The sequence below is a fragment of the Panthera leo genome, chromosome C1 (assembly GCF_018350215.1).
Source record: "Panthera leo isolate Ple1 chromosome C1, P.leo_Ple1_pat1.1, whole genome shotgun sequence".
Classification (NCBI taxonomy): Eukaryota; Metazoa; Chordata; class Mammalia; order Carnivora; family Felidae; genus Panthera; species Panthera leo.
The window spans coordinates 141,211,062-141,237,175 of NC_056686.1; the positions used below are offsets into that span (position 1 = coordinate 141,211,062).

The 26,114-nt window shown below is 39.8% G+C and overlaps 1 protein-coding gene and 1 long non-coding RNA gene across 2 annotated transcripts in view; one reads left to right on the forward strand and one right to left on the reverse strand.

Moving 5' to 3' along the window:
* NEB (nebulin) overlaps positions 1-26,114 on the reverse strand; it is a 223,788-nt gene that overhangs the window by 31,421 nt on the left and 166,253 nt on the right. The window contains exons 106-125 of the mRNA XM_042948758.1: positions 19,057-19,161; positions 18,321-18,425; positions 17,951-18,055; positions 15,264-15,368; positions 14,998-15,102; positions 14,276-14,380; positions 13,154-13,258; positions 11,740-11,844; positions 9,229-9,333; positions 8,742-8,849; positions 6,606-6,710; positions 4,876-4,980; positions 4,372-4,476; positions 3,601-3,705; positions 3,401-3,511; positions 2,582-2,692; positions 2,237-2,338; positions 2,023-2,127; positions 1,261-1,371; positions 414-518 (exon numbers count right to left, since the gene is read on the reverse strand). Coding sequence (XP_042804692.1) covers positions 414-518; positions 1,261-1,371; positions 2,023-2,127; positions 2,237-2,338; positions 2,582-2,692; positions 3,401-3,511; positions 3,601-3,705; positions 4,372-4,476; positions 4,876-4,980; positions 6,606-6,710; positions 8,742-8,849; positions 9,229-9,333; positions 11,740-11,844; positions 13,154-13,258; positions 14,276-14,380; positions 14,998-15,102; positions 15,264-15,368; positions 17,951-18,055; positions 18,321-18,425; positions 19,057-19,161 — 2,118 coding nt within the window. The remainder of the gene's footprint in view (positions 1-413; positions 519-1,260; positions 1,372-2,022; positions 2,128-2,236; positions 2,339-2,581; positions 2,693-3,400; positions 3,512-3,600; positions 3,706-4,371; positions 4,477-4,875; positions 4,981-6,605; positions 6,711-8,741; positions 8,850-9,228; positions 9,334-11,739; positions 11,845-13,153; positions 13,259-14,275; positions 14,381-14,997; positions 15,103-15,263; positions 15,369-17,950; positions 18,056-18,320; positions 18,426-19,056; positions 19,162-26,114) is intronic.
* On the forward strand, positions 4,894-18,049 carry LOC122226123. The gene is made up of 3 exons (XR_006205482.1): positions 4,894-5,013; positions 10,186-10,410; positions 17,893-18,049. It is a non-coding gene; the product is annotated as an uncharacterized LOC122226123 (long non-coding RNA).

The window sequence follows — 26,114 nt, forward strand, 5'->3', positions numbered from 1 at the left end:
GTGGGCGGTTACGAAAACCTTTTAAAGGAGGAAGATCCACATTCTGTACTGCCAGTTAATACAGGATGGTAAATACATTGGTTATATGGCTTATTCAAAGTAGGTTTTAAAAGTGAAAAGTGAAAGAAATTATTCCAAACCATAATTCCATGTCCTTAGAAGGAGGGAAGGGCTTAGTTAATTGGGAAATAAAAGTTTAAATACTTGAAGAATAAAAGCGTTTTTATATTCTGAGAGATGTTACAGTCAGTGGAGAATGGATAATGTTTAATTTGGAAGAATGCATTGAAACAACAGAAGAGTTTTCTAAAGCTAGCATCTCAGGAGCAGAGAAGATGTGTGTGAGTTCAGCAAAGGAATTCAGCCACAAATGGGTGAAACATGCTGTTTCTGTAGCAAATGGCTGAGCTTACAGAACTGGCAAGCTGACTCGTATTCAGCACGTGATTCATTATCAGAGATTCCTTCATATCAGTCACAGGTTTGTGAAGTTTCTTCAGGTCAGCCTTATATTTAACCTGCAAGTCCAGGGGAAAGAAAGAAATCACATAAATAGGAAATGGAAAACAGTACTAATGGAAGCCATGCTACGATATCCCATATCCTGAAACAAGTGCTGGAGATGGTGATGAAAATAACACCCCTAGTTCACAGTAGCTAAACAGTGGCAACAACTCAAGCGTCCATCAACAGATGGGGAAGTAAAATGTGGTGTATACATACAAGGGGATTATTATTTAGTCATAGGAAGAACTTCAGTTCTGACAAATGCTATGTCATGGAGGAACCTAGAAAACATGGTAAGTGACATAAGCCAGACAAAAAAAGACAAATATTGCATGATTCCACTCATATAAAATTCTCTAATAGGCAAATTCATAGAGACAGAAAAGAGATTTATAGAGATTACCAGGGGCCTAGGGGGAGAGAGGAATGGAGAATTATTGCTTAATGGTCGTAGAATTTGTTTGGGGTGATGGAGAGAACGGTGGTATGTGGACAACACTGTGAATATAGTCAATGGACTCAATTATACATCGTGTGTGTGTGTGTGTGTGTGTGTGTGTGTGTGTGTGTGTATTCATTTAAGTAATCTCTACACCCAGCGTGGGGCTTGAACTCATGACCCTGAGATCCAAGAGTCATATGCTTTTCTGACTGAGCCAGATAGGCGTCCGTCAATTGTACATCTGAAAATATTTAAAATGGCAAATTTCATGTTATATATTTTACCACAATTAAAAAAACACACACACATACCTCACTTGCCAGATTGTTAGCATCTTTCATGACTTTGTAGAGCTGGCTGTCTTTTGGATTGTATTTTGGTGTTTTGCCCTTCTCTTTGTTGAAATTTTCTCGGTATTTAACCTAACAGGAAGTGCAAAACTCCAAATTATTTCTGAACATCAATTATTTTGAAAACTAAGAAACAGACGAAATATAAATACAAAAGAACATGTCCTATGTAAAGTGATCATACAACTTGTTATCCGAATAGGACACTTGGAAGCGTAAAGAAAAGCATAGCTAATAGTTATGTTCATCCGTTCATCCCCTAGGTCTTAGCCCAGTCATGAAATATACGGATGCTGAATGAAAGAATAAAGGTGGCTGCATCCGGGTGGGTTCTAGAAGTTCAAATGTCATTACTCGTGCCTGTTAAGTTCCCACAGTTGACCCAAGTATGAATCCCACCCTTGGGATGTAATCTTACTACCTGAGGAGAGGTGCCAGTAAGGCCCTCACAATCGATGTTTCTCTTCCATGAAGACAGTTAAGCACACAAACATCTAGACACACCCACAAGTGGAAAAGTGGGGAACGAGAAAGGCCTGAGATGTTCGACAGAAAGGAGAGAGAAGGTCCTTGGTACGCCTTCATGATACCACTTTTCCAAGCTCAGCACTTTTATCAAAGACTGAGGATCTCTTTTGTTGCTACTATTGCACTTTCATTCTGGGAACAACTTCCTCCCACAGGTTTTTCACATGAGAGCTGCCACTCGCCCATCTGTATTACCTGGCTGCTCAGCTTGGCTGCCTTCTTGGCCATTTCAATGTCTGGGCGACCAAGCATGCTTAACCCATGGCTGCCTTCCTTACGGTGCTTGGCTCTGTACTCCACCTGAATCAAAGAAAACCAAGATGGGCAATACATTCTAGGGGGTGGGTGCCTTGTACTACTTGGTGGCGGTGACCTCTGGGGAGCAGGTACATTTTAACCACACCCTTACCTCACTGGCCTGTTTGGCTGCCTGCGTGGCCTTCTTGATGTCCGGCCGATCGGCCACTGTGGTGTAATGCAGGTTTTCCTTGGCATCTTTTTTGTAAGCAACCTTTGTTTGGAGAAAAAAGAGTGTTTACTCACTTGGGAGATACGCTATCTTTGAAAAAGTCCTCATTAAGCACAAGGAAACTTTTTATTAAAACCAAGCCAATTTTTTAAGCTACCGTATTTTTTAAACTACCAGACAGAGAAAGTAGGGCTACCACTCACAGGAAACAGCTCAATATGCTCCAATTTAGGATCCACCGGCTCAACAGAACCCCTGAGAGTATAGAGGGGTAGGGGGACTTACATTACTCTGCTTCTTGGCCACTTCCATAGCATGTTTCACCTCTGGGGGCTCCAGCATGATGGAGTAGTTGGATTTCCCTTTCTCCTTGACAAACTTCTTTTTGTAATTTGTCTAAATAAAGACAGAATTATTTATGTGAGCAGAGGAGTCTGGGAACAGAACTGATTTACTTGAGGAACTGTGAGAAGACCTCCAGGAAAATCTGTGGCTTGCTATTTTGGCCTCAGTGTGGAACCTGGATCTCTGATCCATATTCTAGCTCTTCCCGGTCATTTCTGTCCTGGAACCCAACACTGGAAACACATAGCAATCTTTGGAGAACTGACTACAAGCCAATTAAGCTCTTTCATTTGCCATTTCTATCTGGGAAAAATACATGGAACCATAAAGGGCTTTAAAAATATAATACCATGATTATTAAAGCATCACTGATAAGGACAAGGTGGGCAGAGATTACGGAGATACAAAGTAGTGATTTTACTTCTCTAAAATTGTTGAGCAGTTTAATGACAGGAGAGGCCACTCTTAATCAGCAATGCTTCCACCTTTTATTAACGCTGGGTTACTAACATCTTATCCTGCAGATAACATGCCCTGTGGTAAAACCCACATTTTCTCTAGTTGCCATAATTGGAAACCTAATAAATATCAAGTCCCCCTTTGAAGCAGAATTGAAAATTCACAAATGGGCATCGATGGTAAGGGTGAAGCGACATAAAGGAAAGCCCTTGTAAGCAAAAAGGCAGCTTGTGCCGATTTCCCTGGGTTCTACGGTAAAGTGGTATTGCTGTGCCAAGAGTTGTGGGGCTGGTCACTTACATCACTGACATTCTTGGTCACTTCCTTGACGTGAATAGTATCCCTGGTCTCTGGCAGTGTTGTGTATGAGCCCTGGGCCAAGTGCTTCTTGACGTGGTCCTTGTACTTGTTCTGAGGGAATCCACAGAGAGCTTGTTAGAGTGTCTGCTTGGGGCGTTAGCCCAAGATGGAAGGAGAGCATATGGTTGCTAGAGGATTACCTCAGACACCAGATTGCTAACAGTCTTTGCCAGGAGGATCTGAGGAGTGTCAGGCACAGCATGGCAGGTTCCTCTTTCCTTGACATGTTTCTCTTTGTATTTCAGCTACAGGGGTGAAAAAATATTTCTTTAGTTAGTCTGGGTGTCCTGTATATATTTATTCAGTCCCCAAATCACTAGACAGAGCTGGGAAAACAGCACCACTGACACCGGATGAACATTAAACTCAATAAAAGATTCGATGTTTGGAAATCTTGGAAAATGTACAAAAGAGATGTTCTTTCTCTCTTGCAAGTTGAGGCTTCAATAACAATCAAAATGGATTTCATGATGAATCTTTCTTTATACACCTAGCCTTAGTTCAAAGGACTTTCAAATATGTCATGTGATCTGCCCCCTGAAGCCTGGGAGGCATTACTGTTTCTCCTTTACAGATGAGGAAACAGCAGCAGAGGAAGAATATGATCACACAAAAATGAATGTTTCCGCATAGAATCCAGCCAGAACTTCAGTTCCCAATTCTTGCTGTGTGAATTATCTCGTAGTGCAGTATAAAACAAGAATGAACACCTGGATTTAATGGTTTCCCCCTGCTGTGGCCCTACTCCGCCATGTGGCTGGTGTTCAAGGGGCAGGGTCGTATTTCAGGACTCACGCCTGAGCTCCTACACCAGCAGCCTTCTCTGTCGTTCCTTGGGTGTGGCTGGAGACTGTGCCACAGAGGACAGCCCCGAGTGAGGTGAGCCATCATGGAAGGCACCGGATACTTACGTCACTTTCTATTATAGAATTCCTCAGGGCCAAGACCATGTCTTTATCATCAGTGACAGAGAGCTTGCAACCCTTGAGGAACTCTCGGTCCAGCTTATATTCAAACTGAAACAGAAGAAAGGCAGAGGAAGAAGCGGGCATTTGATTAAATTTGTAAGGGATCCTCCTTTGAAGGGCACTATGACGACTTGCTGCTGGAATGGGGGCAGAGGCTTCCTGGCCCCTCACTGCGTGCTGGGCTCCCCCTCTCCAGCCCCGTGGCCAGGACCAAGCCCTCCCAGCCTGCTCACCCCCAGTTTCCAACCCCACCTGCAGGAGACCAGGCTCCACGGCAGCGGCTCTGCTTCCTGTACTTGCCTTCCACCCCTCACACTGCCCCTCCCCCCATCCTTACTGGATCTCAAGTGAACTAGGCTGACACCCGCAACAGTGGCTATTATGAGTAGTCTTTCATTTTTTCTGCCTCAGGCGTGTCATAGAGCCCAACCCTCTCTCCCATCTCACATCGCTCTGCTGCAGGGATGACTTGGCTGCCTGGATGAAGTCTGGTCGGTCAGGGGTCCACCTCCAGTGAGCTTTGTTGGCCTCATACAGTTTCTTGTAGTCCAGCTGTTTATAACAAGATGGAAATCAATCATTTTGGTCAGTGGACTGAATTCATAACCGCATGTGGCACAGAGGGACTCCTCTTGCATTTCAACAGACAACATTATCACTGTTCTTTATGCAAGAGAGAGCCCCAATTAACATTTCTGTACAATTTATGCAACTAGTCAGCCATTTAAAAGGTCATCTTGTGGGACCATTTGGTCTCAAAATAGGGGCTAAAAATTTTAAAGGCCTCCAGGTGAAATAATCCTAAATCTATCTGCCAGTGCAGCTTTATCATCTTCAGAGTCAAGTGCCGTTAATTTCTAGCTAAACTCAGGCTTAATTGTCTTTTTAATTATTAAACTTATAGTATTTATTTCATGCCAGGCACTCTTCTAAGTGCTTCATAACTATGAACTCATTTTAATCTTTATAACAACCGCATGAAATTGACAGCTGAAGAACCGAGGAGAGGGCTAAACAACCTGCCCAAGGGGAGGCAGCTAGTAAATGGCAAAGCTGGGACTCGAATCTGCAGAGACTGGCTTTGGAGACACTTGCACACTTGCTAGACTTTCACCTGAGCTCGGCAGCTGGTGGCCTGGGGACAAATCTGAGGTACAGGTGCTACATAATTTAATTTTTCCTTGGAAGAGCCCTCATTGTCAGGCACATTTCTTTCCTCACTCTTTTTCTTTTTAGTCAAGGTACCTTTTGCACATAATAAAATCTGCATGCTTTTGACAGGGTTGCTTTTGGTGCTATTCTATGAAGTTCCCCCCCCCCATGTTATTATGAAATTTTTCAAATATACAACAGAGCTGCAAGAATCTGAGAGAATACCCACCCATCCATACATGCCTGGATTCTACAATGTACATTTTACTGCATTTGCTTTTTCACACACCCATCCTGCTACCTATCGCTCAATCCAACCTCGGGACACCTACAATACCTGCCAGCCCCTAAAGGTGTCCGCTGACCCTGATAAATATATGTTCCCTCTGGCACTAGTGGGCATTCATTGAGTTATTACGGTTTCATTATTTAACCATCTATATATCTTTTAAAAGTCAATACTCCTCTAAATGCACAAAAAAATGTTTCTGTGGTTGAGGCTTTAAGATGTCCCACCACAAAAAAAGTAAGGAGTCCGTGCAGGGAGATCTGAAAAGGAGAAAGGCCTAGGCCAACCTCTGACAGCCTCAAGTAATTGAAATGTGTGTGTGTGTGCGTGCACGTGTGTGTGTGTTTGCGCACGCATGCGTGGGTGTGCATGTGTTTTCCAGAAGAAGCAGGTTCTAGGATTCAAGGCAGAAGGAGGATACAGAGGGTGGAGGGAATGAAAGATGCTGAAACACTTATTTCAGAATAAAATCTCCTATTCTTCAGCCACCTAGCACACAGGCTGAGGGGCGTGCCATCTGTCGTACAGGGTTAGGCCACCTGTGCTCTTCCCCGTCTCCTTTGTGACAACCAAAGGCAGCATTTAGATTCCAGCATCATTAATCACGCTGCTGGGGCCTAACTCTTGATCCAGACTCATTATAGCTCAGTCACCTGAAGAGATGTAAAAGGAGGTCATGTGTCCTGCAGAAGCTGATAAATCCCTCATTAGACTTAGGGAAGTTTCTGGAACTTACATTGGTGTTGACCTTGTAGGCATCCTTGGCTGCTTTGATATGAACAGCATCTGGCACAATGGTGCAGTTGGACTTATTTCTTTGGTAAACTTCTTTGTATTTCAGCTGTGGGAGGAAACACAGTGACAATGTTAATTTTTTTGGTGACCTAAGCATTTTAAAAAAATGACAAAAAATTAAAACCACGACTGTAATACATAATGCTTCTTAAGACAGAATAACCTGTTGTGAAGAAAGAATGTAGCCATGCACATTCCTGTCTCAGGTCTTAAAACTAGCTCCCCAGAATAGATGGAGTATGCTCACCAGGGTCACTGTAGGATTTATGTCCCCTAAGCTTGGCTGAAAGGGCCATGTGTGTTTTCCTTTCCCCAAATCAGAAAGTCCTGAGTTCAGCACATCTTGAAAACTGCTGATGGAAGAGAAAATCCCCCCACTAGCTTACCCAGATGTTGTTAGTCTTGCCCTCCTTCTGTGCCCCCACACTTCTGGCTGTTACCTCATTGTGTTGTAATTATGTGCTTACCAGTCTATTCTTCCATTAAGTTGAACCCCTTGAGGACAAAGATTGTGCACCAGGTTTTGAAAAACGAAGGAACTGATGGGTGCTGTCCACTACCATAATTGCCAGAGCCACATCTAGCAAGTTGGGCGTGTGTGGGTTTGGATGGGAGAGAGAGAACGGGAAAGCTTAGACTCTGTGGGCTCAACAGGTACTTGCCCATCCTGGGCCTGGCGTTTCTAGCTTCACCCACTTCTGCTCCTCTTAAATCCAGGCTCTGGGACACCCTCGGGGTCTTCCCACTACTTGTTGCAGAGGACTTTGGGTTTTAGTGTTCAGCCTGAAGTCAAACTGTTCTAAGGAAGTCCCTTATATCATATGATTCGTGATATAAATCACGATCGTCTGCCACTTTGCCATAGACCTAGTAAATCAGTATTTTTAGGGAAAAATCCACATTTTTCATATCTCTGGTTATTGTTATAATCAGAAAGTTTGAGGGAATGGATACAGAAATGCTTCGTTTTTCTACAGTTAGAGGGAATGGACGGCTCCACACAGAGGATCTGATAGGTGTTTATGAACCAGTGATGTTCATGTTTGAAGTGCCAAAACTTAGTTTCACATAAAAAACATTTTTAAAATGTTCTATACATTTCTGCCTTCATAAACAGTGCACTGGACGTAATTAACATTTTTCACGGCAACTCCGGGTCAGCAGTGTGAACACATTTATTTACCTACCAAAGAATTCCTGTGCACCAGCCATAGTCAAGGTTTTGGGGTAGGGATGAGCTATTCTACAGTTGTCTTTACTATTCTTTCTTGTGCCCATATAGCCATGGAGTTCTTTAAAAATTTTAATCTATTTTTTAAACTAAAAGGGAGATAGCCTTCAACCACAGAATCTAGCTACATATCTGAAAATTTATTAATACAATTTCTCCTCAAATTCAGAGTGTTAGAATTTAATGGTTACCTTGTTCTTCTGGGTCAAGATAAAGCTTACAGAACATTAATAGCACACTGCGTTTATGGCACACTGCGTTTTTCAAAATGGCCTCAACAATGCCACAACCCCTACCGGCACCCCCTCCATGTTTCTCTGCAATGTGATCTTGCCATTTGTTCATCCAAGGTGGCACTTATCTCTTCATCCCTTGAATCTGGATATGCACCTTGCCTAGCAAAATATGGTGAAAGTGACTCTGTCAATTCTAAGAGTAGCCCTTACCTGGTCTGGAAGTTTCTATCCCAGGCTCTTGGAACCCTTCTACTGTGCTTTGACATGTACAAACCACATGGAAAGGACACATACAAGGGTTCCTGTCTATGCAACAGTTCAGCTCTTAGCCCATAGCCATCCTCAGCTGCCAGCTATGTGAGTGAGCCATCCTAGATGTCCTGGCCCACCTGGGCTTCAGCTGCCTGCCAACAGCACATGACGGAGAGGGTCCACTCATCTGTGCCCAATTAGTTCACAGAATCATGAGCAAAAAAAGATGATTCTTGTTTCAAGCCACTGAATTTTAGGATGATTGCTACACAGGAATAGATAACTAGAAAAGGGTTTATTATATCATGTTAGCAAGAGCCCAAGATAACAGGTGCTGCAAAGCCATTCTTGTACTTACATCACTGACTTCATCTTTGACCTTTCTGACATGCAGCAACATGGGTGTGTCGTGGATTGTGGTGTAGCCTCTGGGTTTGGCCTTGTTGTATTCCAATTTATAAAGTATCTGAAGGAGAAGTGAAAGCAGAAGGAGACAATCTGGTACATCTCAATTTATAATACAATGTAATATAAAACATAGACACAATTTTTTTTGGATTTTTTTAGTGTACATAAAGGAAAGACAATTCTATAAACTCAACAGGTAATTTCATGCTTTCTGCAAAAGCTCCACTGCCTCTAAAACAGTGTGTCTGCCGATTTAGTTGAAATAATTCTTTATTACAAAAGAAGAGTTGTAAGCATACCAGGACATTTAACATCCCCGTCTCCCTCCCACTAAATGGCAGTAGAATCTTCCAGATGTTGTGACAATCAAAAATGTCTCTCCGTATTTGCAAATGCTCCCTGACTTTGAGAATCCATTCAGTGTTTCTTGCACTTACATCACTAATTTGTTTGTTGACTTTGGTAGTACGCAGGTGTTCTGGAGTATCCACAACTGAGGTAAATTTGTCCTTTGATTTTTCATAGTCTTTCCTGTACTTGATCTAAGTTGTAGAAGAGAAGAACAAGTTAACTTGAAGTAGAATCAAGGGCTTTAACGATCTAATTTTCTTCTTGAGAGAGTCCCACAACAAATCGTAGGATTAATACATAAGTCACAGATGTGGGGAATGTGGGGCATGGTGTCATACTTTCTCTCTTAATCCTAACAGAAATGTTTAATGTAAGTCCATATTTGATAGTGACAGTGTAATGGAGTAGCAAATAATAAGTGACATTTTCTATATTTGCATACATGTGGAAACTCAGGCCCAGAGAGGTTAAAAGACTGAACTAAGGGACACATACAGAGTGAATCTCAGGTCCAGGACTGGACCCTTGTTCTCTGGACTCTGACAGGTAATGATTACTTACAATACGCTGCATCAAATATGTATAATGTCTTAAGGCATGTATCCATGTCAAAGATGAAACAGATATCAAATAAAAAAGGAGTATACATGGTATAAAGTACTTATCATTTTTAAAAAGACACTTTCGTAATTTCCAAGTCACGGGTTGTTTTCATGCACATAAGCTGTTTAAAGCAGTTACAGATACAGAAAGCACAACAAAATTTCATGCACAACTATCTGCTGATCACATCAGGCAGGACACAGGAAAAGGTTCAGGCAAACTGGATTTTCTATGTAGACCTCATCCCCTTCATTTCATGTATTGATTTGGTGTGAAACGTAAGTGATAAAATGAGTTTCTAATACAAAAGACTGATTAAAAATTGTGTTTTTTGGGGGGAACAATGGCATTTTACTAACATTATATCTGGTAGTTAAGCAAAATTATCACTGTTTTTTGTTTTTTGTCTTTTGTTTCGCTGCTTCAAATGTACCTCTCAGCATGTGATGGAAAAGTGGTGATGTGAGCTTCAACTGACCTCGTGGGAAGGCAATGTCACCAGAAACATCACTAACACGTGTGTGTGTGTGAGGACAGATATGTTGGAAATAACCTAGCAAATCAGCATCAAACGAGAGGCCATAAATGTGTGCAAGATTCAGAGAGCTGCCCTGCGGTCTTCATCCCTCCCAAATGGTACAGTTGTAGTGATCACTGAACAACAGGTATTAGATGATGAAAATATTATTCATATATTTTAGAAGCCATTGAATCTACTTAATCTCCTTAATCCATAAGGAACCCATTTCTTTTTTTTTTTAATTTTTTTTTAAGTTTATTTATTTTTGAAAGAGAGAGAGACAGAGCATGAACGGGGGAGGGTCAGAGAGAGAGGGAGACACAGAATCGGAAGCAGGCTCCAGGCTCTGAGCTGATAGCACAGAGCCCGACGCGGGGCTCGAACTCACAGACTGCGAGATCGCGACCTGAGCTGAAGTCGGACGCTTAACCGACTGAGCCACCCAGGCGCCCCAGGAACCCATTTCTTGGGGAAAATATTAAAAAAATTGAAATTAAAGTTATACCAATTTAGAAATAAAATTTTAAAAAGTCTCGGTTAATCTTACTAGGAGTTACTAGATGATGTACAGATGATGGCTGCTGCATCATCACTCTTGGCCAAGCCAGAGTTCATTTATAAAGAGTGAATATTTATGCAGCTTAATCACACGAAACCAGTTTGGGCAGGGAGCCGGGGAAGGCAATCAAGGGAAGGGTAAAAGTGAGAGGCTTCAAGGCCTCTCAATCTCTTCTTCACATCATTATCAAACGTTACCTGGCTCCACATGAGTGTGTTGTAGAGGGCAGTCAACATATCTGGACGCAGAATTTCATTACATCCTTGTTTCAGAAGCATCTTGGCACTAGATTTATATTTTCTCTGTTCATGCAAAGAGCAGTGAAGCACAGAAGAGACTTATGAAGACAGAAAAGAACATGGCTCTATATCCCAATCACTTCTGAGTGAAGAGATGTAGGCACGCACACTTTATGTACTCAAATATACATGTGGGTGAAGACACTAAACCCATTATACTGCCAAGTAGAACGACTGCAATACTCGCAGTTGAGCATCCGCAGTCCTTGTGAATGGGAGGTAAGATAGCTCATTCCGCTAGCATTGCCTTACAGGAAAAGAAGACATCGTTGGAGTAGAAAACTCCACGACGATGTTTCCTTCCGTGAATTTTTGTCTTTGTTTTTGCTTTTGCAACTCAATTTGCAGCTTACAATTAGACCCTCCAGAAAAATAAAGGTGAGGGGCCCCAGCTTTTCTTTTTATCTTCACCACAGCATATGTGAGGACACAGAGCATGGACTGGCACACTCAAACAGCTCATGGGCTCTTTGGGTGGCTAGACAGATATTTGAAACAGAACATCCCAATATCATAGGCAGAACCTATGACATCCTTGCAGCAGACGGAACGACATCTCATGAGAAATCTGGAGCACAGTCCTGCCTGGGCTGTCCAGCCAGCCCCATCACAGTACCTGACTTATCTGGTCGCCTGCGATCTTAGCCAGCAGATGTCTAGGCTCATCGACTACCAGGTGGTATTTATCTTTCCGCTGCTCATAATCAGCTCTGTATTTTTTCTGCTCAAACATCATATCAAATTATAGCAAGAGTACAACTTCAAGGCTACACAGAAATGTCCCCAGATAAACACTCCAGAGAACCAGAAATAGGTCATTTCTAGAGGTGGGCTCCTAAGGCATCCAGGGTAGTAACAACATGGAGGCAAAGAGAGTCAAGTGAAGATCACCTAGAGAAGGCTGGGGCTTGGGATAGATATGACTGATGACACCAAAATTGGACTACCTTGTGCGTAAACATCTTCCATCTTTAAATATGATGCCATTAGCAATGTTAGGTTTTGTGGCATCTTAAGTAAGGCACTGATGAACTACAGGTTTACTATCTAAGGCTGTGAGAATCAAAAAAGCATATTCATGGGCAAATTCTACCAGTCTTCTAATGGTAGTGAATTTGATTATAAAAGAGACCCTGGAAATCTTTTGCAAATTATGAAAACAGAAAGAAAATATATCAATACTGTCTTCCTAGGAAGCTATTGCAGTAATTCTTCAGTCATCTTGCCTGGAAATCTACTGAAAATAAACGATATCAAGTTTAAAAATAACAGAAACAACACAAGATTCATATATTGAAATAAATATACTATTGGCTACATTTTCATTGTTAGATACATTTTACTAATTTTCTAAAATTGTTTTTTAATTTACATAAATCCATGGAAAATCCAAAGATAGGAAATTAAATATAAAGCCATCCAAACATAAGTTAATCCACAGCTTGCTCATTTTTGGCCATTTTAAGCTAAATTTAAATTATTGCTACAACAGTTCCAGAAAAGATTTGGGTGCAAATGGATACTTCTCTGCACCAATATGAGTAACAAATGGCACTACATTTGAATGCATGAATCACAACTATCCCTTTAGGGGTAGTTATTTCAACCACTGCCATTTCTGTGCCTTGGTAAGGGACTCCAAATGAACCTTGAGCTTCTGGGTCTCCCAACGCTCCACAATATCATTTTTACAGGAGTTCAGCTGTTAGTCAACAAAATCCTTGACCTCCTTCCTCTTGTCACCTAAAGGGCTGTGCTGCCCTATGCTAGTGTGAACAGAGGCAATGATGGCTGTGGGACCCTTACACCACTCTGGACAGTCCCTTCACTTGTTTTATTTACTGGACAGTTTCTTCCCTCTGCTTTTGGCAGAGCCCATCAGATGGTGACATTATAAGAGCCCAAATCTTTATCTTGAATCAATATTTAAATTGACTTTCCTGTCATTTTATGTATTGGGCTTCAATCAAATAACTCTATAGACTTCTTAAGGGAACAGAATAGGTTGAACTAGATAATGTCATACATACCTCATTCATCAATTGAGTCGCATACTTGAAATGCTTATTGATTGGACAATCTGCTTCATACTTGAAATCTGACTTTGTCCTTTCAAATACCTCTTTATACTTATACTAGAGAAAACAGAACATGGTTACTTGATAGCAGGCTGTGATTACCTTAAGAACAAGACATGTCATTTATTTTATCATACAACTGAGACAATTTATTCAGTGGAGGCTAACAAGCAGTTACTGAACACTTACTTTGTCTCCTAAGGCAATGAAAAGTATACCCACATGGAAACCCTAAACACTAGCCCCACAAGACATACTTTATTGAATGGATGTCAAACCCATCTTCCATTCTAGGCAAAAATACAAATTAGTTTCTTCTTTGTTTCTATATATTATACTGATTATTATTTTATTTTGTTTTACTCCAGGTGAACTTGAGGGCATTTTTAATCCATTAATTTGAAATGATTTTCCAGTAATTAATCAGATAATCATAATACTTTAAAGCAGAGGTGAGCTAACATCTAAATCACCATCTGTTTTAAAATGACCCCATGAACTAAAAATATTTTTTTAAAATAATTTTAGGGAATTATAACAAAGACTATGTGACAGAACATGGTCCACAACATCTAAAATATTTACTATCTGGCACTTTTCAGAAAAATTTGTTGACTCCTATTTTAGAATTCAGAGGAAGCTAGTCCAACTGCTTTATTTTGTAAATAGGAAAATGAGGACAGAAAAACCAAGTTATTTGCTTTAAGTCACACATCAGATTTGTGGATTAAAATAACCCCACTTTATATTTGCTAACATATCAACTCTAACAAGGTAAGTCACTCAGAGACACAGTAATAGGGACGGAATTCTGAAAGAGCCATGAGGAGTTATACTGAGATGACTTTTTATCAAATTCAAATAAATGATACAAATAAATGGCGACTACAGTCAGTGAAGTCAGTACGAAGAAACTTCCTAAGCAGAGTGAACAATTCAGTATGCACTCTAGCTATAGGGTCTAGAAACAGAACAGGGATGGACATATGAAAAGTTGTTTCTTCGGTATTAATTCTCTCTGTGGGCACTGGAATATGTTACATGCAGGTGGCTCTTATACTTGAGTAGACATACCTTGCTATAGAGAGTCTTGTTCTTTTCAGCCAGAGTGAAGTCAGGGGTATCATAGGCATAGCAACCAATGCCCTTAAGCCAGGTCAGATCTTCTTTATATTTTACCTGGGAGAAGAACATCATCAAAGAATTTTACGAACCCGTCTCCAAACAGTAGTAGGTTACGGTCAATACAGGTAGGCCAAATAGCAGCTCTGACTGCTGACGTATATTCAAGGATTAAGGCAATTATTTAACAGAAGTTTCTACTAATACTGATTTTTGCTCATTTTATGGTGTACTGTTCTACATGGAGATTTTATTTTTTAATACTAATTAAAGCGGTTCAAATTAAATGGGCATATTTTCCTAGAAAGTATATTACCTCAGCAGCTGTATTTTCAGAGAGAGAGCTGAAATTTATTTCCAGATGAGCATTGTTATGTGTCTTCATTGATTCATGAAGTTGTTCATCAAAAGATCAAAAATACGCTATTTCTTAAATGAAGCATATCACTTCCAGTCATGTAATATGATATTATGCAGGTAGGTTTATAAATTTGAATATAGATTTCTCTCTCCTAAGTTAAAGTTCAGTTATTTAGCAAGGAGTTTTAGGATTTAAACATCCATATAGAAGATCTAAAATCTAGCCAAGTGTTCAATTTTTATTCAGTGTTTAATTTTATAAGTCACACGGGAATATGAATTTATATGTAAAAACAGAAGATTTTAAAACTCACATCACTGACTGCATCAGTAACTGCCCGATGGTGGAAATGCTCTGGGCGATCAGGAATGGACCTCCAGATCCCCAACTGACTCATGTAGTTCTCCTTGTATTTCACCTATGGTAAAAGCACGAAGACAGCTATAAAGTCTTACCCAACTTTAATGTAAAAAAGTCTATTTTTCTCTAGAGAGTTTTAGGAAAGGAAGAATACTTAAAAAAAAAAAAAAAGGTGGTAGATTACTAAGCCCAACACAAGTAGAAATAGTAGGGACATACTTTACTAATGTCATCTGTGACTTTGCGATGATAAACAATGTCCAGAGCATCCTTCACAGTGTGGTATTTTCCTTTGGTCTTTTGAAATGTTTCTTTGTAGCGTAGCTGGAAAGAGAAAAAGCACACAGATTGTAAAAACAAACAAACAAACAAACAAACAAACAAACAAAAAAACTACCAAATTAAATAATTGAGTTCTTTTCAGCTTGAACTCTCTTGAGTCTTCTCTCTTGAATAAATTTAGGAGAGATTAAAAAGCTCATTTTCACATCCTGGAAGAGAAAAAGGACATTGGGGAAAAAAAAATTGTGAAACCTGAATATAGAGTTTAGTTAATGATAACAAATCAATATGAATTCATTGGTTGTGACAAATGTACAATGGTAATGTAAGGCATTAATTAACAAGGGAGGAAAATGGATGTAGGGTATATGGGAACTCTCTGTACTATCACTGCAACTTTTCTGTAAATCTAAAACTACTTAAGAAGTTTATTTAAATCTGAAACAAACAAAAAGCTAATTTGGAGGAGGAAAAAAGAAAACAGCCTTGTTGAGCCCAAGACTTACTAATGTACGTGGAAAGAGGAGAAAGATTTAGTTTCTCTTAGTATTAAAATGCCTTCTCCATGAGGCAGTCTTAAAATTTTATTTTATAATCTTGATCTTTGTGGTATAATCTTGATCTTTGTGCTATATTATAATCTTGATCTGTCAACATCTCTTGACTTAAACCTAAGAATATCACACAAGATTCATCCCATTTACACAAGATGGGTACTTCTCTGAGTAGTCTGTTTTCAATCTCAAGTAAGTGTTTTCTTTTGGGGTAGCTGAGCAAATACGTAATTGAAGATGACTTTTCTCCTGACATGGTAACTTTAGTTTTCAGATCTTATAAAATTGCTTAGCTCTACTTGCGGGGACAGCCACCTATACATAAGCCAAACTCAATGCCAGATACAACCCTGGTTACACTGGACTGTCTTAAAGGTTAGAGTTATCAGCATTGGTATGAGAAAGTTCTAGGGGTGGGCTGTCCATTTGGGGCATAATGAGCCCCGGGGGCCAATTTCACTGTGCGACCACTCCCAGAGAGTGGTGATGTAGAGTAGGCTTGTTCAAATTCATATTCAACAGCTAACATTGAAGTGATAAAGATGAGGATGTCACAAGACGACTAAAAATACCCTAGGGGATAGATTTTGAGGGTAGTATATGACTTTCTTAGCTTATATTTTAAGCAAAATGTTCTGCCCCTGGACCCCTAGAGTGTAAAACCAGTGCCTTGGTATGTGGGTACGCTGCAGGGCTGAGCAACACCTAGACCACTTCTATGGGCATTTTACCTTTAGTGAAGAGCATGCTAATTACTTTGGATGTTTTAGGAGATGCTGGCATTAGATGCTCAGCCCATTTATCGGGCCATTGGATCTTGTGCAACTGTACACCAGGGGTGGGACCTGAGGTATCCCAAAGGGTCAGGAGCCAAGGGGCTAGTCCAGTTAGCAAACTCCTTTCAGCTCTAAACGAACTGAGATATTGTTTCAATTTGCTGTATCCTTTCACATTTCTGTTTAGAGATCACTGTAATGACTTTAAGATGCCTTGAAATCCTAGAGCAATATTCTTTTTTTTTTTTAATTTTTTTTTAACGTTTATTTTTGAGACAGAGAGAGACAGAGCATGAACGGGGGAGGGTCAGAGAGAGGGAGACACAGAACCTGAAACAGGCTCCAGGCTCTGAGCTGTCAGCACAGAGCCTGACACGGGGCTCGAACTCACGGACCGCGAGATCATGACCTGAGGTGAAGTCGGCTGCTTAACCGACTGAGCCACCCAGGCGCCCCTAGAGCAATATTCTTAAATTGAGGGCTTATAGGGTTGCTTGAGATTTTGCCTGAGTTTATGTCCCAATATGCCCAATCCTCCAGGATTCTGGTTCTGGTAATGGGTGCAATGCATTTGCAGATGGGCTCTGAGATACAAAACTGATAAGAACTGGTTACCTACGTTGAGCTGATTAATTTCCTATCTGTATTAACAGGTAATCCCATTACCATTAAAAGCTAGTCACGTCCTTGATCATGTGGCATGGGAAATGAAAATCTGTCCTAATTCTAATGAATGTGTCATTCTCATGACTAAGGTGGTCAAGAGAAGAAAGGGAACAAACGTTTTCTGAGTGTCAACTAAGAGCCCAGCACTGCACCAGGAATATTATGTACATTATCTTGTTTTGTCTAATTATCCTCATTTCACATATAAGAAAACAGAGTCTCAGAGAAACTAAGTAAATAACAGAGTCATACAGCGGGCAAGTGACAGCAACAGGATTTGACACCATGTTTGGCTGATTCCAAGACCATGACGCTATGGACAAGTAACAATTAGTTGTCAAATATCCCTGAAAATGCTACCAGAGAATTATTAGAAAAGGTCATAGTTTTGTCCAGAAGGGCAAGGAGAAGAACAACGGGCTTTTAGCATCTCTCAGCATTATTCTTAAGTACTGTGCCTGACTGATACTAGTTATGCCCTTTTGTGGTTTCAGTGTTGTTGTTCTCATGACCCATGTTGTGGGCCAGGTCTTTGAAGTATGGATGACTGTAATATCTTCTGTTTCTTAGGTATGATGACCTGGGCTGTCCCTGTCATAACAGAAGAAAAGAAGAAAGGGATGCATACATCACTGGCATTCCAATAGGCCTTCTTGGCTCTGATGAGGATTGGCGTATCTGGAACGGGGGTGTACTTGTCCTTCATCTTTTCATATTGAATCTTGTACTTGTTCTAAGACATAAAGATGGAAAAAAGAGACAAATGTAAGTTCAAGTGTTTTTATCCTTCCCAGTTCATAACCACATCACAGATCCAGCCTAGAAACATGCTGTATCAGGCTCAGTAAGAGAATAGCTTACCTTCCATGTTTTAATGCTGCTGAGCACGATTATAGAAGTGTGCTCTCTGATCAGAGGCAGCAAGTGAAGGTTTTAAGGGAATACTTTTTTTTTTTTTCTTTAACCCAGTGCACTTTGGTGCCAAATTCCCAACTTACCTCACTGACCAAGTCCTTTACGTCTTTAGCGTGCTTCAAGGATTTGGTCTGGTTTCCAGCATGGTGATGGGGTCTTTCTTTGGTGGCAAGTTCAACATACAGATACTAATCAGAGAATAGGGATCAGATGTGATAGAGATAAAACATTCATTATTTAGTATCCAGTTATTTTCACTCATTTCTACCCACTAAATGGGAGGGCCATGTCTACCTATTGTTGTCCTGGTTTTTTATTTATCATATGTATTTCTGTTCTTTTATTTCTGTGTTTCACATTTGGAAATACGTGTACAACATGCTAGTTACCTAATACCCTTACTGTTGGGTGTGGCCCAATCTAAATCCCCGTGATAAAGAATGCCAAGGGGAGAATGAGAAGGTTCTGGCAAAGCCCTCAATACATTCTTTCCCCATTTTCATCTGAATGCATACACTGTGGTTTCATTTGTCATGAACATCAGATAGGTCCTACTGAATGAATCAAGCAGTTTAGTCCATAGATCACTCATCCAATAACAGAAGTTGCATAGAACTTAGAAAAGTAGACATGGGATTACTTGTTTATGTAAAACACAACCACAGTTATGATGGCCCAAAAGAAAACTACTTCTTGAAGTTAGGGGCCATTAGGCTTTATCAAGGACAACCAAGTGTGAGGGGCTGCACTGACCTGGAGTGGTCAGCCACACATAACCACCCCCCCGTGCTGCCAGCGCTGTAGGTTTATGAATCTTACCTGACTCTGAAGCTTCTGTCCTCGCTTGGCTCTTAAAAGATCAGGCGTATCAGGAACTGAGGTGAAGATAGACTTCTGCTTTTTGCCTGCAGCTCTGTACACCAGCTGGACATAAAAGTCATTACCGTTATTTCTGCTTCATTGACACATTATGTTCTCTGCTGAGAGATGCCTTTACTACCTACTTCATAAAGAAATCAGGGCCTGCCCCACTGCAACAATCTCAGTTTCTGCCCAATAAACCAATAATTTACTTACCTCCCTAGCCCTCCTTTTCTTTTTCCCTCGTATCAAAATAAGACATTCTACAACCTGCTCAAGATTCAAGCCTCCTACTGTGTTCTTGGTCCTATGCTCGCCTGTTCCGTTCTAGAAGCCTGTGCTAGCAATTAATTATACCCTTCCCCTCTACACCTTCAACCTTCCTGTTTCTCCAGCCCTCCCCCTTCATCTGCTAACAAATTCCAGTCCCTTCCCTTTCACTAAGCCTTTTCCAATCTCTACTGATGACCTTGTTTCTGCCTTTCACAGCCAAGAAATACTATGTATTTCTTCTTTTTCTCTCTTTTGATTAATTTCTCAAGGCAACAGTTTGGCTTGCACCCAAACACACCAATGAAGTCATTCTTATTAGGTCTACCAAAAACTTTATGACTGCCAAATACAGACAGTTCTCTGTAGCAACTAAAACTGCTCAGCAGTTTCATTCCCAAAAGTGCTCTTTTCTGCCTCCAGCATTCTAAGTGGCCTCCTATCTCTCAAGGCACTCCTTGGCTTCCTTCTATGGTTCTGCCCTAGCTGCCACTAGCTGGAGTCAGGGTTGGCCTCTTTCACCCTATGTATTTTCCATGCATAACCTCATTTGTATCTGTGACCTCAATCATCAATTTGAGATTGAGGATTTCCAAATCTATATATCCATTATTTTTCCTGAGCCAGACCCAAATTTTCAACAATGTCCTGAACTTACCATGTTCAATGTGGCATTCTTTATATTACCATCTCCAGCCCCAACCTGCTTCTTCACCTGTTATCTCTTCTACTTTGCTAAATGGCTCCTTGATCTCTATCATGTAGGACAGAAACTTGAGGAGTCATCTTAAACTTCTCCCTTATTCCCACAATAAATGGTCATGAATCCTGGGCTCCTAACTTTGTGATATCCTTTAAGTCTGATCCACTTTCTCCTTTCTCACAGCCAGTGCCCTAGTTCAGCCTCCTTTATCATTTCTTCTCTACACATCCTCAAGAGCCTCCTAAAACACCTTCCTAAGTCTCCCATTGGACCACTCCATATGGCTTATTCATCTTTCACAAATCTGAGAAGATTTTATTAATGCTCATAAATAATTCTTCAATGATTTTTCATCAAGTCCAATATTAAGATAGAGCCCTGGAGTCTTTATAAGCTGGCTTCTATCCTATGTTTCCAGTCTCTTTTCCTAACATTCTTCTACACTTCCTTTGTGCTATTTGAAACTATTTCCAACTTCAAGAACTGATGATGGCCATTTTCATATACTGCCTTTTCTGCTTAGAATGTTCCCCCCCTCTTATCTGCCTGGAAAGCTCCTAGAGTACATACTGTCTTGATTATCCCTACAGGATATCATTTATCATATTGATGTTTGTTTCTTTTCACACATTATGAGCCCATGGAATGCAGGGGCTCAGCTCTATCATTTTTTTTTTTTAATCACCATGTGTTTGGATAAAAGATCTGAAAGATAGTAGTCCTCTGATAAACGTTGAAGGAATTTAATATAATGAGGCAAACTGGGAAATAAATATGGGACAAAAATTCAACTCTCCCATGCCATTTCTATAATTTTATTTGTCCTTTCTTTCCCCTATACTTAGGTATGCATTGTTCATGCTTCTTGGGACAATATCCCTGCTTCCTAGTATTACAATGTATAAAAAGTCAAGAGTCTATACAACTCAAAGACAATTCAAAAGTCAAGAACTTGAACTTCCTTTTGCCATCAAACTTTTTACTCAGACAATATTTATGAAATTTTCCTGATCCTAAAATATCCCAAAGTCCTTATTAAAACAGATTTATAGGTTCTACTGAAGATTTTCCAAATACAGAATAGTGGCTTGGATCAGTATTTTTTTTTTTTAATTCAGTTTATTTAAACTAAATTTCTCCCTCTCACTTCTCCCCACCTACGGTGCCCACTATATGTATATACATATATATATAATTTTTTTTTAGATTCCACATATAAGAAAGGTCATATGGTATTTGTGTTTCTCTGACTTATTTCACTTAGCATAATGCCCTTGAGGTCCATTCAAGTTGTTGCAAATGACAAGATTTCATTCATTCCAATATTTGTGGCTACCACTTTCAGGACACCTCTTGGTCACTTGGCCCTGAAGGTCAGGGGAACTTGTGTTTCTGGTCCCATAGGACTGTGATAAGCAGGGTCATCCAGAAAGGAGCTCATAGCCTTTTTTAGGAGCCTAATTTTTGCAGCCAGGAGACACCTCTATACCATCTAGGTCTAGTGGCTGGTAGGGCCTACTCTTATTGGTCTCATAGGACTTTAACCAATGGAGAAAAAGTTCCTAAATAGCTACCATCCCCAGGCACAGCAAAAGACAACAGACCTAGGACCTCATTCTTTCAGTAAAGACTTGTTAGCTAATCATCATGACTATAGCTTGAGGGGCAGGCTTCTAACTAAAAATGTATCTTGGAGCTGACTATAATCCTTTTCAGAGATCTTAGAGGGCATGTGCTATCTTTATGCTCACCCTCCACTGTGCTTCAGAGCACCAGCATCTCCTGGAGGGAAACTTTTTACACAGCTGGTGCCTGGGATTTGCAGCTGCCAAGCAGGGGACACCCCTTGACTGCCTAGCACTAGTAGCCTGGGAGGCTTGCATTCCTGGGTCCCACAGGACTATGACAATCGGAAAGACAGTTCTTGGTAGGCTACCACCCCAAGGGCACAGACTGAGGCATACTCCTAGTCTTTCTATGAAGAAGGCCTTTTTCCTTTTCCTGAATCTTTGGCCTGAGGGGTAGGTTTTAGGTTTGACACACACTTAGTAGCTTATAGAGCTGCTAACAAGGAACATAGGTTGTGGATGCCATATTGGTTCTCTACCTGTGCCTTGCTCCAGCTTACTGGTTTCATCTAGAAAAAAATGTATATGCTTGTCTGGGGTCCCAGTTTCTATGACCACCAGCCAGGAGACAACTCCAGATTGTCTGGCTCTGGTGGCCAGCAGAGTTTATGCTTGAAGTCCCTTAGGATTGTATGTATTTACATACATTTAAAAGTTGATGCCTGGGGGGTCTGGCTTGCAAGCAGCCTAAATCTAGATGCTAAAAATCCTTCCCTTTGGGACATTGGGTGGTGTTAGCACATCCTCAACTACTGGGAGCTATTAAAAAGATAATAGGCTACTTGCCCAAGCATGAAGGTTTGAGACACAACCAAGAAATGAAACATGATTGAATAACAAGTTTCACTTCCAGCATGAAGCCACTCCTTAAAGACTGGGAAAGGTAGTTGCTTCATTTATTGTATAGAAATTAACACAGAGAGTTGAACAAAATGAAGAAATAGAGAAATATATTTCAAATGAAAGAACAAGATAAAACTAAAAAAATAAAAACAAACCCAGAACAACTTAGTAAAATGGAAATAATTTACCTGATAGTTTAAATTAACAGTCATAAAGATGCTCACCAAATTGGAAAGAAGAATGAATGAACACAGTGGGAATGTCAACAAAAAGATGGAAAATATAAGAAAGTATCAAATAGAAGTCACAGAGCTGAAAAATATAATAACTGAACTGAAAAATATACTAGAGGGGTTCAACAGCAGACTAGATAAAGCAGAAGAAAGAATCAGTCAATTCAAAGACAAGGCAGTGGAATTCACCTAATCAGAGCAGCAAAAAGAGAAAAGAATGAAAAAAAAAAAAAAAAAGTGAAGATAGCCTTAGGGACTTGTGGGATAGCATCAAATGGACTAAAAGTTGCATCATAGGGCTTCCAGAAGGAGGAGAGAGAAATGGAAAGAAATCTTATTTGAAAAAATAATGGCTGACAACTTTCCTAACCTGGAGAAGAAAACAGACATCCAGATCTAGGAAGCTCAGAGAGTTCCAAATTAGAAGAACCCAAAGAAACCCACACCAAGACACATGATAATTAAAATGTCAAAAGTTAAAGACAAGAAGAAACTATTAAAAGCAGGAGAAAAACAACTTGTTACATACAATGGAACCCCCATAAGAGTATCAGCAGATTTGTCATCAGAAACTTTGCAGACCAGAGGGAGTGCCACAATATATTTCAAGTGCTGAAAGAATACTTTACCTGGCAAGTTATCATTCAGAAATGAAGGACAGACAGGGTTTTCTAGACAAGCAAAAGCTAAAGGAGTTCATCACCATTAAAAGCAGCCTTATAAAAAAAAAATAAATAAAAGCAGCCTTATAAGAAATGTTAAAGAGACTTCTTTAAACTGAAAATAAAGGGTGTTAATTAGTGATAAGAACACATGAAAAATAAATCTCAATGGAAAGGTAAATATATGGTAAATACAGTGAATTAATCATTTATAAAACTAGTATGAAGGTTAAAAGACAAAAGGAGTAAAAATAACTACGATTACAATTTGGGAAGGGATACACGTAACAAAAACATGTAAAATGTGACATCAAAAACATAAAACATGGGAAGTACTAATGTTGACCTTTACGATGAGATCAAACTTAAGTTGTCATTAACTTAAAATAGACTGCTATAAATATAAGTTGCTATAAGTCGCCTCATGGTAATCATAAAGCAAAAACCTATAAGGAACACACAAAAGATGAAAAGAAAGAAAAATAAGCATACTGTTAAAAGAAATCATCAAACCACAAAGGAACAAAGGAAGAGAGCAAGAGAAGAAAGAGAGAAGGAGGGACTATAAAAACAGCCAGAAAACAATTGATAAATGGCAATAAGCACATACATATCAATAATTACTCTAAATGTAAATGGACCAAATTCTCCAATCAAAAGATATAGAGTGGCTGAATGGATTAAAAAACAAGACCTACTGGGGTGCCTGCATGGCTCAGCTGGTTAAGCATCTGACTCTTGATTTTCGCTCAGGTCATGATTTCATGGTCATGAGACTGAGCCACACATCTGGCTCCACATTCCCAGAGCAGAACCTGCTTGGGATTCTCCCTGTCTCCTCCTCTTTTTCTGCCCCTCCCTGCTTGTGCTCTCTCCCTCTCACTCTCTCTCAAAATAAATAAACTTTAAAATAAATAAATAAATAAGATCTATCTATATGATGCTTAAAGAGACTCACTTATTTATTTTTTAATTTTTTGTGTGTGAGTTGAGTGTGCACACACACATGTGAGCAGGGGAGGTGCTCCCTGCTCAGCACAGAGCCTGGCATGCAGCTTGATCCCACCACCCTGGGATCATGACTTGAGCTGAAATCAAGAGTCAGATGCTTAACCAACTGAAGCATCCAGGTGCCCACAAGAGACTCACTTAATATGTAAGGGCATACAGAGACTGAAAGTGAAGGGACTGAAGAAGATATGCCATGCAAATGGAAACCAAAAGAAAAGTGGAGTAGCTATACTTACATGAGACAAAACAGACTTTAAAACAAAGACCAATAAGAAACAAAGATGAGCATTACATAACGATAAAGGGGCCAATAAGAAGATATAACATTTGTAAATATGCACCCAACACAGAAGCACCTAGATATATAAAGCATATATTAACATACCTAAACAGAGAGACAGCAATACTATAATATGTGGGGACTTTAATACCCACTTACTTCAATGCATAGATCATCCAGACAGAAAATCAATATGGAAACATTGGCTTTAAATGGTACAGTAGACCAGATGGATTTAACAGATATTTACAGAACATTCCATCCAAAAGCAACAGAATATACATTCTTCTCAAGTGCACATGGAACATTTTCCAAGATAGATTGCATGCTAGGCCACAAAACAAGTCTCAAATTTAAGGGGACTGAAATCATGTCAAGCATCTTTTCCAACCACAATGGAATAAAACTAAAAATTAATTACATGAAGAAATCTGGGAAATTCACATATATGTAGGGATTAAATAATATACTGAAAAACAACAGATACAAAACAACAACTCTGACAATGGGTCAAAGAAGAAATCAAAAGAGAAATAAAAAAAATATCTTGAGACAAATGAAAATGTAACATACCAAAACTTATGCATGCATTTTTTTAAGTTAATTTATCTATTTTGAGAGAGAGAGAGAGAGAGAGAGAGAGAGAGAGAGAGAGAGACTGCATGAGCTGGGGAGAGGCAGACAGAGAGGGAGAGAGAGAATCCCAAGCAAGTTCTGCACTATCAGCACAGAGCCCAACACAGGGCTTGATCCCATGAACCATGAGATTGTGACCTGAAAGAAATCAAGAGTTGACTGAGCCAACCAGGTGTCTCTGGGTGCAGTTGTAATCGGAAAGTTCATAACAATATATACCGACCTTAAGAAACAAGAAAAGTCTCAAATAAACAACCTAACTTTACACCTCAAGGAAATTAAAAAAAGAAGACTAAATGAAGGCCAAAGTTAGTGGAAGGAAGGAAATAAAGATCAGGGAAGAAATGAATAAAATACAAACTAAAAAAATAATGGAAAAGATCAGTGAAAGAGCTGGTTCTTTGAAAAGATAAACAAAATTGACAAATCTTTCACTAGACTCACGAAGAACTCAAAATCAGAAATGAAAGACAAGATGTTTTAACTGATATCATAGAAATACAAAGTATAAAGGAGACTACTATAAACAATTATGCACTAACAGATTGGACAATCTAGAAGAAATGGATAAATTCCTAGAAGCATACAACCTACCAACATTGAATCGTGATAAAATAGAAAATCTAAACAGACCAATTACTAGTAAGGATATTGAATCAATAATCAAAAACCTCCCAACTAACAAAAGTCCAAGATCAAAAGCATGCATGAATTCTGCATTGATGAATTCATTCTTCACTGATGAATTCT